At 36.3% G+C, this 12,437-nt stretch overlaps 3 protein-coding genes across 4 annotated transcripts; all 3 read left to right on the forward strand.

Annotated features, from left to right (window-relative positions):
• Positions 1-1,831, forward strand: LOC103325499 (zinc transporter 5-like). Its single transcript, XM_008227674.3, has 3 exons — positions 1-730; positions 837-986; positions 1,333-1,831. Exons 1-3 carry the CDS (start codon positions 134-136, stop codon positions 1,645-1,647), a joined length of 1,062 nt encoding a protein of 353 aa, XP_008225896.2. The 5' UTR covers positions 1-133; the 3' UTR covers positions 1,648-1,831.
• A 3,137-nt stretch (positions 1,832-4,968) lies between these two features.
• On the forward strand, positions 4,969-7,320 carry LOC103325500 (zinc transporter 8-like). Its single transcript, XM_008227675.3, has 3 exons — positions 4,969-5,714; positions 6,109-6,258; positions 6,856-7,320. Exons 1-3 carry the CDS (start codon positions 5,100-5,102, stop codon positions 7,159-7,161), a joined length of 1,071 nt encoding a protein of 356 aa, XP_008225897.2. The 5' UTR covers positions 4,969-5,099; the 3' UTR covers positions 7,162-7,320.
• A 982-nt stretch (positions 7,321-8,302) lies between these two features.
• Positions 8,303-11,689, forward strand: LOC103325501 (uncharacterized). Of its 2 annotated transcripts, XR_513628.2 has the most exons (4): positions 8,303-8,534; positions 9,344-9,453; positions 11,186-11,507; positions 11,620-11,689. XR_513628.2 is itself a non-coding variant. In XM_008227676.2 (3 exons), exons 2-3 carry the CDS (start codon positions 9,357-9,359, stop codon positions 11,404-11,406), a joined length of 318 nt encoding a protein of 105 aa, XP_008225898.2. In that variant the 5' UTR covers positions 8,303-8,534; positions 9,344-9,356; the 3' UTR covers positions 11,407-11,643. The 2 variants fall into 2 exon arrangements, 1 of the variants encoding a protein (XP_008225898.2); XM_008227676.2 differs by having other exon boundaries at positions 11,186-11,643.
• The last annotated feature ends 748 nt before the right edge of the window (positions 11,690-12,437 follow it).

Here is a 12,437-nt window from a genome sequence, read left to right on the forward strand (position 1 = left end):
CAATGAGCATCACAAGGATCACTTTTTTTAAAAAACTCTGTGTATGAGCAATGAGCATGGAAATATTCCCACCATAGTTTCTTTATTTCTTTCTTATGTTTTCTTTCTTTCTTTCTTCTTTCCATGATATACAATGATCAAGTTCGGATATGATTCAAACAGTTCCTTGATCACCATCCTCTTTTTCATTCTTCTTCTTCCAATTTTAGCATCTTCAGCCTGCACATGTGAAAAGCAACGCAATGATCAAAACAAATCCAAGGAAGTGCTCCGATATAAACTAGTTGCAATAGTTTCAGTTCTAGTTTCTGGTGCTCTAGGAGTTTGCCTTCCGTTTCTGGTGAAGAACATATCGTCGATTCTCCACCCAGATAAGGACTTTTATCTCCTAATCAAGGCCTTTGCAGCTGGGGTGATCTTAGCAACAGGATTTGTTCATGTGCTTCCTGATGCTCATGAAAGTTTGACAAGCCCCTGCCTCAGTAAAAATCCATGGGGAAGGTTTCCCTTTACAGGTTTTGTTGCTATGGTATCAGCCATTGGTACACTGATGATGGAAGCTATTGCTACTGGATACCATAAGAGGTCTGAGCTCAGGAAATCTCAGCCAGTTGATGGTGATGAAGAGAGTGATCATGGGGCACATCATGCTGGTCATGTCCATGGTTCTGCATTGGTGTTAGAACCATCAAATTCGTCAGAGCTTATCCGCCATCGTATCATATCTCAGGTAATTTCAAGTAAATTGTCTTTGAAAAAACATCTGAAAATTTCCTATACACATACGAACTTGATTAATTGATTGAAATAATGCAATACAATTTACAAAACTGCAGGTTTTGGAGTTAGGAATTGTGGTTCATTCAGTGATCATTGGGATCTCCCTTGGTGCTTGTCAAAGCCCTCACACAATCAAGCCCTTGGTGGCAGCATTGAGTTTCCATCAATTCTTTGAGGGCATGGGGCTTGGTGGATGCATCTATCAGGTACTCTCAGTTCTTAACAAGCAAATTTGTTTGTCAACCAAATAATAAGAAGCAAAGAATTATGCTCCTAAAAAAAAAAACTAAACTCCTACAAGTTAGTCCAAATCAATCGAAGTGCATTATTGTTTTTCTTCACAATAATATAGTAAATTGATTTGACACATTTTAACTTATTGATCCTTTTTCCTTTATTATACTATCATGTAGTCACTTCTTTCTTTATTTCCCTTTTTTCTGTAATAATTTTTTTCAAGTTGAAAATGAAAAATAATTTGGCAAAATGTAACTAATTTGAGGCTGTTTCTGATAGTAATTAATTAAGCTAGGTCATTTATGATTTGTGCAGGCAAAGTTCAAGCATAAAACCATGGCAACAATGGTGCTATTTTTTTCCCTTACCACCCCAGCTGGGATAGCTGTTGGCATTGCAATATCAAACACCTACACTAAGAGCAGCCCAACTGCACTGATTGTCCAAGGGCTTCTCTTATCAGCATCTGCTGGGATTCTCATTTACATGGCGCTTGTTGATCTTCTTGCAGCTGATTTCATAAGCAATGCCAAAATGCTAGGAAACCCCAAGCTCCAACTTGGTGCTAATTTTACTCTTCTTTTAGGAGCATGTTTTATGTCTCTCATGGCCAAGTGGGGAGAATCCTAATTAAATTCCAGTTCGCTAAAGTTCTATATATATAGCGACATGATTTAAATCAGCCCAATCAATGCATGGGGGTCCATGTTCTTTTTGGCTTGAAGCGGGGGTCCATGTTCAACTGCAAACAATATGCAGACATATGTTTGTAAAGAAAAAAAAATTGAATCCATTTTTCAGAATGGTTTTTGAACTTTCCAAGTGCACCAAAAATCAAAAATCAATGACAAGATTTTAAATAGCATGGCATTAGACTTATTGTAGGGCTTTGCTTGAATTGAATCAATTACAAGATAATAAATTATCTTCAATTGCATAAAAATTTACTTGTAATGAGATAGTATTGTTTTGCTAATCTTAACTAATAATACAATGACACGTGAAAAAATTATTTTATGCGTCATTGCATTATTAGTCGAATAGCAAAACATGTTGTCCGCATATGGAAGTCTTTCTCCTTCATTTGGGACCGACCAAAGTGGGGGAATCTCCTTTTGTTTATGAGCTTATTTTTACTCATTATTCATACAATATGTTCTAAAATCTTTAGGTTGATATTCGTGGCAATAGAGTGTGTTATGAAACTGGTCCAAAAACTAAAATTCCAGTTGTGAAATATATTCCTGGAGGAATAATATGTTGTAATCTGCAGGACCACCAACCAACCATTATTGGAATTATGTTCTGAACCAATTAAATTACGACTTTCATATTACTGTTTCTTTTTTTGATTGAAATTACTGTATTTTCATTTTAGGCTGAAAAAGGAGGTGGGAAAGGGGCAGGGACAAAATGGAAGCATATATACGTTGGATGGCAACAGGGTAGCGTCAAGTTTGTCATCCTATCTCTGTCTTTGCCTCTAAATGGGATGGGTGGAGACTTGATAGAATTTCTTTCTTTTTTTTCTTTTCGAAAAGATAGATGTGGTCATAAATACATAGAATAGCAAATATCATACGTTAAGACACACAATGTGAACAATACAAAACCCATACAATAACACTACAAGATCAAAAAATAACCATAAATCGAATAGGTAAACCGAGGCAGGGACAGTTCCAAGATGGGTAATCGTATTTGTCCGTCCGTCAATCCGTCCATCTTCGCCCTTAATCTAACCCATTAAGGCCGGGACTATGTGAGACCTCAAAATACATTGCAAATCCTATGTAGTTTTAAAATGATTAAGACATGAAATCAGAAAAAGAAGATGTACATTTATAAGTTGATTTTGTTGCATGAAAGGCAAAACACTTATTTATATAAAAGTTATTGGCCATAGTGACTATCCTTCTTAAGTTTATCATAAACGGGTACAGACAAAAACACTAGTTTTCCACTTTCAGAATTGTCAGTCTAAGTTGTTTTGGTCACAAAGTCAAATGAAGTGAAAAAGGTACAAAATCAAAATTCCAGTTCTAGGGTTTTATGGCTTTCTCAATTTCATGACAATTGAGGCTAGGCAGAGTGTGTATTGTTTTGTTGCATGGGAAAAATTCTTGTTCTGATACCAAATAGCTCTGTAATATGCAATTTAATTATATGGCAAGTTTTGTTCAAAATGCACACTTGTCATTCGTCAACCCCACACTTCAATTCCATGTCGTCATTTTTACTCTAGCCCTTGCTTTTTCCAAATTCTCCCAACTCATATGATCGTATCTATACATATATAAATACAGAGTCTATGGAATAGGCTTAAACAAGCCACAGCCATAGCAGGACACTCTATACCACTCCTTTATCATTTGCAATCTTCTTCTTCTTCTTCTTCATGTCCCTTCAATCTCTTGCTTTCTGCAGAATGCACTTGCAGTTTCGATGCCACGGATCGTAACGAAGCCAAAGCTCTCAAATGCAAGCTAGTTGCAACAAGTTCAGTCTTTATGTGACTGGTGCCCTTTATAAGCATTGAACTTATTGCAACTAGCTTTCATTTTTGAGCTTTATAATGTCACCATATATAATCTGTTTGACTTAACAAAGTAAAATGAAGAAAGACGAAAGAATGTAACAGCATTACGCATGTAGTTAGATCTTTGGTCCTTGACCTTCCATGAAGTATATGCAAAACATAAAGTTGTCAGATCACAATGGGTGGAGCTTCTACGACATTGAATAAGTCTAAGTTTTCTTCATCTCTCTTTCTAGTCTAAAGTAACCAGCATATAGCATAAAGAATAATAAGTGAAAGAAAGAAAAAATTATAAGTTTTGGGGAAAAAAGTTGAAGGAAGTCTAATTTGTTATTTTCCAAAAAAAAAAAAAAAAACATAATCTGATCCCTCCAATGGCCTTGTGTTCTAGGCCTTTTGGCTAGATACCCATCTTAGCTTTTCTCAATTTAATAACAATTTAGTTTACCTATTGCGCAACTTGTCTCGGATGGGAGTTGTTTAGTTTGCTTGTAATTAACACAGAACTTGTTCTTTTTGATTTTATATGCTATACTTTTGTGTATGGTATTTGATACAAGCCATAAAGCTTTGTTGTATGGTAGCAGATTTTGAAATGCCATCGGCACTGGCATGCACTCATATTTTTCCTGGTTGGTGTTATAATCAATATCTCTATAATGCAGATCGTCCAAGCAATGCCAGTATTATTGTTACCAATGTTAGAAAATCACCGGACCTGGACAGAAGCATGGGTAGAAACGAAATGTTACCAACATGGCGCATGCAGTTATGCAATGCATTGACCGGCGTGTGGATGTGCATCAATTAGTATTTGATGCACGTGAATTACATAATGCATCAACAGTTGATAGTCACTCATGCATGTGTGGACGATTGTCGCTAATATAACTCTTAAATACAATCTCACTCTTGATTTCAAACACAGAACCTCCTAGAACCAAATTCCTCTACCATATTAAACAATTACTGAATAAAAAATCAAATGTTAGATAAATAAACTAACAAATCAGTTAAATGATCTACCATGTTCAAATCCTTTTGAGTGCTTGATGGTGCTCCACACGGCAAGTCAAATTCCTTCCCTAGCTGAACAGAATTCATGCTCATGCATTGGCTAATAACCACGATGGGATACTAATTTAATCTTTCAAGTGCCCCTTTTGCTTTTTTCCTGTTTTTGCTTTTCTTTGCCAACAACAAGAAAATTTCTTAGTCATGGATCATTATCAACATGGTTCGGAAAGAGACTTGAAAACCTAATTAAAGTCCTAAACTCCTTTAAGCTGTTCATTAACACATAATGTCGTCATTTGGCTCCATTAACCAGACACTTGGCAACCCCACACTTTCCTTTCTTACAAATAGAATTGAATTCCATGTCGCCATTTTCACCTCAACCCCTTTGCTTTTCCTGAACTCTCCAACTCATATATACAGTAAGCAATAGGCTCACTCCACATCCCACATCAAATTTCGAAGCCCTCCTGTACTCTCTCTCTCTCTCTCTCTCTCTCTCTCTCTCTCTCTCTCACTGAAAGCCATGAGAAAGCTCACTCCACCTCACACTCTTCTTCTTCTTCTTCTTCTTCTGTTTGTCCCCATTTTGGTTTCTGCAGAATGCACATGTAGCAAAGAAACCCAACACCATGACAAGGTCAAGGTTCTCAAGTTCAAGCTAGTTGCAATAAGTTCAATCCTCATAGCCAGTGTGCTTGGTGTCTCTCTGCCAATGTTGGGCAAGAAAATCCCAACTCTGCGCCCCGAAAACGATATCTTCTTCCTGATCAAAGCCTTTGCTGCTGGCGTGATTCTAGCAACAGGGTTCATCCATGTCTTGCCTGAGGCATTTGAGAGCTTGACAAGCCCCTGCCTCAGCCAAACACCATGGGGGAATTTCCCATTTTCCGGCTTCATTGCAATGCTTTCGGCTATTGGGACGATGATGATCGATACCTTTGCCACTAGTTATTACAGAAGGTCACATTTCACTAAAGCACTGCCAGTGAAAGAGGATGAGGAGATGCATGGGGTGCATGAGGGTCATGTGCATGTTCATACTCATGCCACACATGGTCATGCCCATGGATCCGGCGCGATTTTACCTGAGGATTCAGCTTCATCTTTGGAGCTTATTAGGCATCGAGTGATATCACAGGTAGAGTTGGCTAGTATTCTTAGTTGTTTATGGTTCAATATTTTTTGGTGATAGAGTTTGTATTCTCCCCTGTTTCCTCTGTTTTTTGCTCTGCCATTCCTATGAACTACCTCCTATACTTTGTATTTACAATTACAAGCATACAGGTATTTGAAATTATTCCCAGAAGGAAGAAGCTTCAGTGATTGCTGAATTGAAACATTTTCTTATCTGATTGATCAAAGAACTCTTTTGTTCAATTGGTTACAAACTATGGTGGTCCTGCATTCATTTGTTTGTTTTATTTTTACAATTTTATTTTTTCTTTTTGTGTGTTAATTTCATTTTCCTGTTCTTTTTGCTGCTCTAGTTTTCTGATGTAATGATGTAGATTCCTTGTATAAATGTTTTACAGGTTCTGGAGCTTGGGATTGTGGTTCATTCAGTCATCATTGGGATATCTTTAGGTGCCTCTCAGAGTCCCAGAACAATCAAACCTCTGGTAGCAGCTTTGACTTTCCATCAATTTTTTGAAGGCATGGGCCTTGGTGGCTGCATCTCTCAGGTATCTTCAATTTCCTCCAAGATTTTTCCTTTTCTCCATTGTCTCATTTAGTCACCCCATAAGTACAAAATAAATATAAGAAAGCAAACTCTGCTAACTTTCTTGGTTATACGAAAATGTACAAATAAAATAAATATATAAATTTTTTAATGCATGTATAGTCTTGGAAACATTCATCATTTTCTAAACCTAAGATGTTGCCATTTACCAAAATGCACGGGGTGCTGCAAAAGGTCTTGTTGATGTTGTAACAAAATCTTCTAGGTACCTATTTAGAGATCATGCGTATTTGTAGGGTCCAATGACTCCATTGCATTCCACCACCATATGTGTCTTTATTTCATTTGTACAGTGTGGATTGCATGGTTCACTATTGGGACAGTCTCACATCAGTTCAGTGCAGCATTTTGTTGAAAGTCAACTTTCATTTTTCTAGGGTTAGGGTAATTAAGCTGTGTTAATGTGTCTTTTCTTCACCATGAGGTTCCAAGTTCCACAAGTTTTTCAATCCCAAAACATTTTAGGGGTGTGAGTTTAGGTTATAAATCTTTCTATTTTCATACAATTTTATGTGAGTTGCTTCAATTGTTTGTGCAGGCCAAATTCAAGTTCAGGGCCATTGCAACCATGGTGCTTTTCTTCTCCCTCACCACCCCAATTGGAATTGGTGTTGGAATGGGAATATCAAACATTTACAATGAGAGCAGCCCAACTGCTTTGATTGTGGAAGGGGTTTTCAACTCTGCTTCAGCTGGGATTCTAATATACATGGCTCTGGTTGACCTTCTAGCAGCAGATTTCATGAACCCTAGAATGCAAGGCAATTTAAGGATCCAGCTTGGGGCTAATATTTCACTTCTTTTGGGTTCTGGCTGTATGTCACTCTTGGCCAAATGGGCCTAAATGCTTCAATGCAATGAGGGCTAGATGTATGGAACATAGGTTTAGTGAGCATGATCCCTCTTAGGCATGCTCTTTTGTATGTTTTTGTTTTGTTTTTGTTTTGTTTTTAGGCTTCTGTGTTTACTTTCATCTTGAAATGTCTAGTGGAAATTTGGTAAATGTGTCAGTGCAACAATCTAATTCTTCCACCCACAGAAAAGTGTAAAAAATATGGAATGAATATAACGATCATATCTTAAACAAATAACATGAGACATATGTCATAATTCAGTTTTGAAATGTTGAGAGTTAAAATATATTGGGGGGACATGTTCCAAGATACCAATGACCACACCCGCCATTACAAGTAGGAACACATTATCCTCGTTTCACATAAATTTTTCTCCTATATTGGCATTGTTTTTTTTATCAACGGGAAAATGGAGATTCGAACTTGAGCCATCTTCTATCATTAAGTAGATATGTATCAGTAAAATAAGAGCTAATTGCAAAAAATAAAAAAAGCGAGTTTATCTGTTCGAAAACATATTACTATGATAATAAGAGAAAGTTAAATCTCACAAAGTTATACGTTCAACACTAACATCGTACCAATTAGTTTGGTGGGAAAATTGGGTAGATGTACCATCTTTGAGTCAATCCCATTTGTAGATGTGATTCAATTTTCACATCAAGTCTAGTCTAAAAGAAAGTGGCGTTATGTGCTCACTTTACTTGTGGCCGCTTCATAGTGAAGCCATTATCAAATCATGTTGTCATGTTGATTTTATTTGAACACTATGAATGGTTATGAATGTGCCAAAGAATTGCGCAATTTTCATATTCGTAATAATTATTTCTATTTCAATTGTTATTATTCTTTCTACAATTATAATACAATTCTATATTTGCAGACATATAACTAAAAACAGTGATGTAACATACATGGGGGTTGAACTCGAAATATTCCTTAAAAGAGAAAAAGCAAAAGTTGACTCACAATGAAAAAAAATAAAAAATAAAATAAAAAATTCATGTTAAAAAAAAAATGTAAAAACCAAATTGTATAATAAGAATGCTGTTGGGCCTGTTGGGCTTTAGATCTGATCATGGAGGGCCCACTGCCAAAATTATTTCTCTTGGGTTTGGCATCCCAGAAGTAAAACAACAGCAAGTCTCTTGTGTTGAAGCTTTGCTTATGAATTTCCAGCACCAATAGAACAAGCTTTGCTTCTGAGTTGTCTTCGGAGTCGGAACTATTTTATATCCCCACAGAGAATATGCAATTTCTGTAGCAGAAGGGATTGGATTGTTGAACAGGACAGGCAAGCTAACAGTGATTAGTCAAGTCCTTTCTTGGCGGCTCAATCTACCGATCCAATACTCTCAGTTGGGTATGCTCTTACTCAGTCCTTTCTTTTCTGGCCTAAGTATGCGCTCAAGGTGTTTGATTAAATGTCTATGTGAGATTGGGTGATTGAAATTTAGTGTCTTTATTCACAGGTGACTTTGAAATTTAGTGTCTTTGTTCAAAGATGATTGTTTGTTGATTGGTTGCATCTGAAAAGTTTTGGTCTTTATTTGAATATGAGATTGCTTTCAAGTGGTACACCATATCTCAGTAAAAACCAAGTAGTTCATACTTCACTTAAGCATTGCATAGAAGTATCCCAAGGAGAATTTAGTGTCTTTGTTCACAGGAAAGCCCACTTTGTTCCCTTATGTATGCAGTTGTTATGACTTAGCTTGGAATTTTCTTTCTGTGTATGGGAATTTGATATAATTATTTGTTTCAATGAATTTATGATGTATTTCCTTTGTTTGTATGGGTATTTGATATAATTATTTGTTCCGATGAACTTATGATCACTAAGCATAATAGTTGTGACTTTATCACGGGTTTCAGTCATTTATACTGACTTTGAGGAAATTCATGTGCATAGGCTAAGTGTTAGCAATGATGCCAATGAACTATGGTTATAGCCCATTAGTTATATCTCTGGCCCAGTGCATGTTTACAAGACTTATCGGTAGTCTTTTACAGCAAAATGTGTTAACCTACTCATCACTTGCTTGTGTAAACAATTCTAGAAAGTCCATTGTATCATCGATTCTGATATCTTCCTCTCCTGTTTGTTTGTGGCCCTAATACTCGTGATTTATTTTTCTATTGGTATCGATTATTTTCTTCTTCATTCTGTAGATTGGAGATAGCAATGGCAGGAGTAATACAAAAGTTTGTTGCTGCATCATTGTTTATGTGGATAACTCCCGTGGCGATATTATATGCATTTAACAATAATTTGCTTCCTGGTAAGGCTGTTGTGCAAATTCTGTAGCTTTTTGTCATCTTCAGTCCTCATGTCTAATTGGTTGATATAAAACTAGTACTGCATCTTATTGGAGGTCCCTCGTCGTACTAATATAGGCTCGCACTAGTTATGCTGGGTTTTCCTTCTTAATGCTATATTACAATGAATTTATCTACTTTCAATCCTCTTTTTGATAATTTTGTCTGCGTTACTTGTTTTATTTCTAAATAAGCAGACCATTTCTCGTTTCACATTTTGAATTTATGTCATTCTGCATTTCGTTCCTATCCTAGAGCACCTTAGAGTTTGTCCATGTCACTCTTAATGTTGTGATAATGGGAATTTTCATCTCAATCAAGCCTTTTAAATATCTTCCAACTAATGACCTCTAAGTTCCCATGAGGAGAGTTTTGACGATTAGAAACTTTTTTTTTTTTTTTATATAAATATTTTATAATTACATAATAATATCCTTACAGTGAACGTGCTTTACAAGAATAAAGATGGCATCCTATCACCAAGAATAACTAGGGCATGTAACAGAATAAATAAATAAATAAAAGTATAACCAGCGCCAAGATGATGTGGTGCCATACTGCTGTAGGATAGCATTGACGTTGTGGGCTTTACTTTTGGAAACAAATTTGATTTTGGGATTTGAATGGTGGAAGAATCAGGATTACTATAAGACTAACTTTAGTCGCTTGATGATTTTACTAAATTGGAATTTTGTCTCCACCTAACTAAGAAAACAGCTGCAGCATGTGCTAGTAGCATGCTATACAAGGATTTGGAGTTTAGACCTGTGTACAAAGTATGAGCTTGTGGGGTGATCAGAGGAAAATAAGGGCTAGTGGTGAAAACAGGAGTTCTAGTAATCAAATAAAAGGAGAAGAAGATAAATCTAGGCACTCTCCCTATTTCCCCATGTGAATTACATGCAAGGCTATAATTCATCATAGATTCTCTAAGAACGCTTCAAAACTACTGAAGATGTTCTCTGAAACCTATTCTCCACTAAACAGAAAGAGTTATATCTAAGCTTCTCGAACTAGTAATCTTAATGGGACTTTGACCCCAAGATCAGAGACTCGTAAAGCCAAGCTAAAAAGAGGTTAGAAGCATAAGTGCAGCCCAGTAACATGAAAAGATCCACAGCAAGATCCATGGGAACAATTATAAACCATTTATGTCATCTTTCAATTTTCAGAATACCCTACCACTTAAAATTGAGACCGCTTGGGATATGAAAATTTTGAAACCAATCAATGGCATCGTCTTAGTAGTACTCAACTTGGGCTTTCACTATTTAAATTTTTGTTTCTTATCAAAAGAATATTACTCAACTTGCCAATTCATGTGTCAACTATCTTAAGATTATTACTTCTTTTTTTGGCTACTGTTGGATTTCCAGTTGTAGGTAAAATGTTATCTAGAGCCTAGAGGCCATCGTTATTCCTGTGGGTGTATGGGTAATCTTGTGCAAAGCACTATGGTTGTAGGAAATTTCTGAAGAAAACATAGGCGCTTGAGTTTGTGTCACCAAATTGCACAGCCAACATGCCCTTATCACAATCATGCAAGTGAATGTCTGATTAAATCGAAAAACTTTGATCTTGTAACTTGCCTTACTATGTGATAATTTTTTGCTAGGATTTAGGAAGGGAGCTTTATAGAGTTACTCTCCTAGGTTTTCCTCTTGGATTATCTGAGCGTGTCTTCATGTGAAACAGGTGCAAGCGACATGTCTCCATATTCACTCACATTGTTGAGTGGATTCCTTGCTGTTATATCTGTCAACATGGTTATTGCATTTTATATATATATGGCAATGAAGGAACCTTCTGACAAACATAAGCCTGATCCTGCATTTCTTGCTGAGGCCAAAGCTAGCATAAGCCAGCCTACAGGTGAAGCTGATAGCTCTTCCCAATCCTCCAAGAAAGAAGAGTAGGATATCCCATTTGTCATTTCCACGGTCGGAAGCACTGAAAATTTGACAGCATCATGCAGTCTGCAGACCAGAAATAGTGATTAAGAATCCACTTGATTAATGTATGTTGGTTTTCATTTTCCGTCAGCTGCTATTAATGATGTGATTTTGCTATCACAAGCTCCTTTCTGGAACTTTCCATGGTTGATGCATTCTTCGCCCCTTATTTTTCAGATAAATTTTAGTGTTGGAGGAAAATCATGGTTGCACTTGCTTTTTGACTCAAAGCGATTGAACTCTCATATATTTGGGCTGCAGGTATACAACTAATTGAGATTGCTTTTATGTGTAACCTAACTTTAGGCCTACCATACATCTCACGTTAAATCTCCTTGAAAGCAAGACAGTGGATCATTTTGAAATATGTCCAATGCGAAAATGGCAGAAATGCATGCTATAGGCCTCTTTCTATCTCTCTTCAAGTGATAGGTGATGAGTGATAGGAGCGTTTTTGGTGTACGACATCTCCATGTGACGTTAACCATATATGTTATAACACATGTATATTTATTGATATTTAAACCTAATGTATAAACTTGTCGTTTTATCATGTTACAACATATAGATTAATAATATATAGATTAATAATAGACAAATTTATAAATAAACCCAATCCTAGACATGTATTTATAAAAAAACTCAAGCTCTATTTAAACATAGAAACACACCCAAAATTAATCCCAAAGTCAACTTTTTGAGTGTGTTTATAAATGGGTTTTAAGTGTGTGTAATGATGGATTTTGGGTGTGTTTATATGTTTAAATAGTGCTTGGGTTTTTTTATAATTTCAACCCCCATTTTGGGTGTTTTAGTGAAACTCCCTAAATAATATTGTGTGGCAGTTTTATACGTTACGAGAGGAGAGAGATAAGGAGAGTAATGCAAACGTTTCCAACTTAATTAAGCTTGGTCATTGGATACCAAGGGGTTTACACAATATTCATTGAATACTAAGGGGTTTACAATGAATATTTGTGTAAACCCCTCTCTCC

Source organism: Prunus mume, linkage group LG3, assembly GCF_029339155.1.
Source record: "Prunus mume cultivar Tortuosa linkage group LG3, ASM2933915v1, whole genome shotgun sequence".
NCBI classification, from domain to species: domain Eukaryota; kingdom Viridiplantae; phylum Streptophyta; class Magnoliopsida; order Rosales; family Rosaceae; genus Prunus; species Prunus mume.

Excerpts from the sequence above, each read along its gene's own strand:
- LOC103325499 (XM_008227674.3), top strand. The coding sequence starts at position 134 with ATGATCAAGTTCGGATATGATTCAAACAGTTCCTTGATCACCATCCTC. Across the intron at positions 731-836 it reads GCCATCGTATCATATCTCAG|GTTTTGGAGTTAGGAATTGT; the intron begins GTAATTTCAAGT and ends ACAAAACTGCAG. Across the intron at positions 987-1,332 it reads TTGGTGGATGCATCTATCAG|GCAAAGTTCAAGCATAAAAC; the intron begins GTACTCTCAGTT and ends TGATTTGTGCAG.
- LOC103325500 (XM_008227675.3), top strand. The coding sequence starts at position 5,100 with ATGAGAAAGCTCACTCCACCTCACACTCTTCTTCTTCTTCTTCTTCTT. Across the intron at positions 5,715-6,108 it reads GGCATCGAGTGATATCACAG|GTTCTGGAGCTTGGGATTGT; the intron begins GTAGAGTTGGCT and ends AATGTTTTACAG. Across the intron at positions 6,259-6,855 it reads TTGGTGGCTGCATCTCTCAG|GCCAAATTCAAGTTCAGGGC; the intron begins GTATCTTCAATT and ends TTGTTTGTGCAG.
- LOC103325501 (XM_008227676.2), top strand. The coding sequence starts at position 9,357 with ATGGCAGGAGTAATACAAAAGTTTGTTGCTGCATCATTGTTTATGTGG. Across the intron at positions 9,454-11,185 it reads TAACAATAATTTGCTTCCTG|GTGCAAGCGACATGTCTCCA; the intron begins GTAAGGCTGTTG and ends CATGTGAAACAG.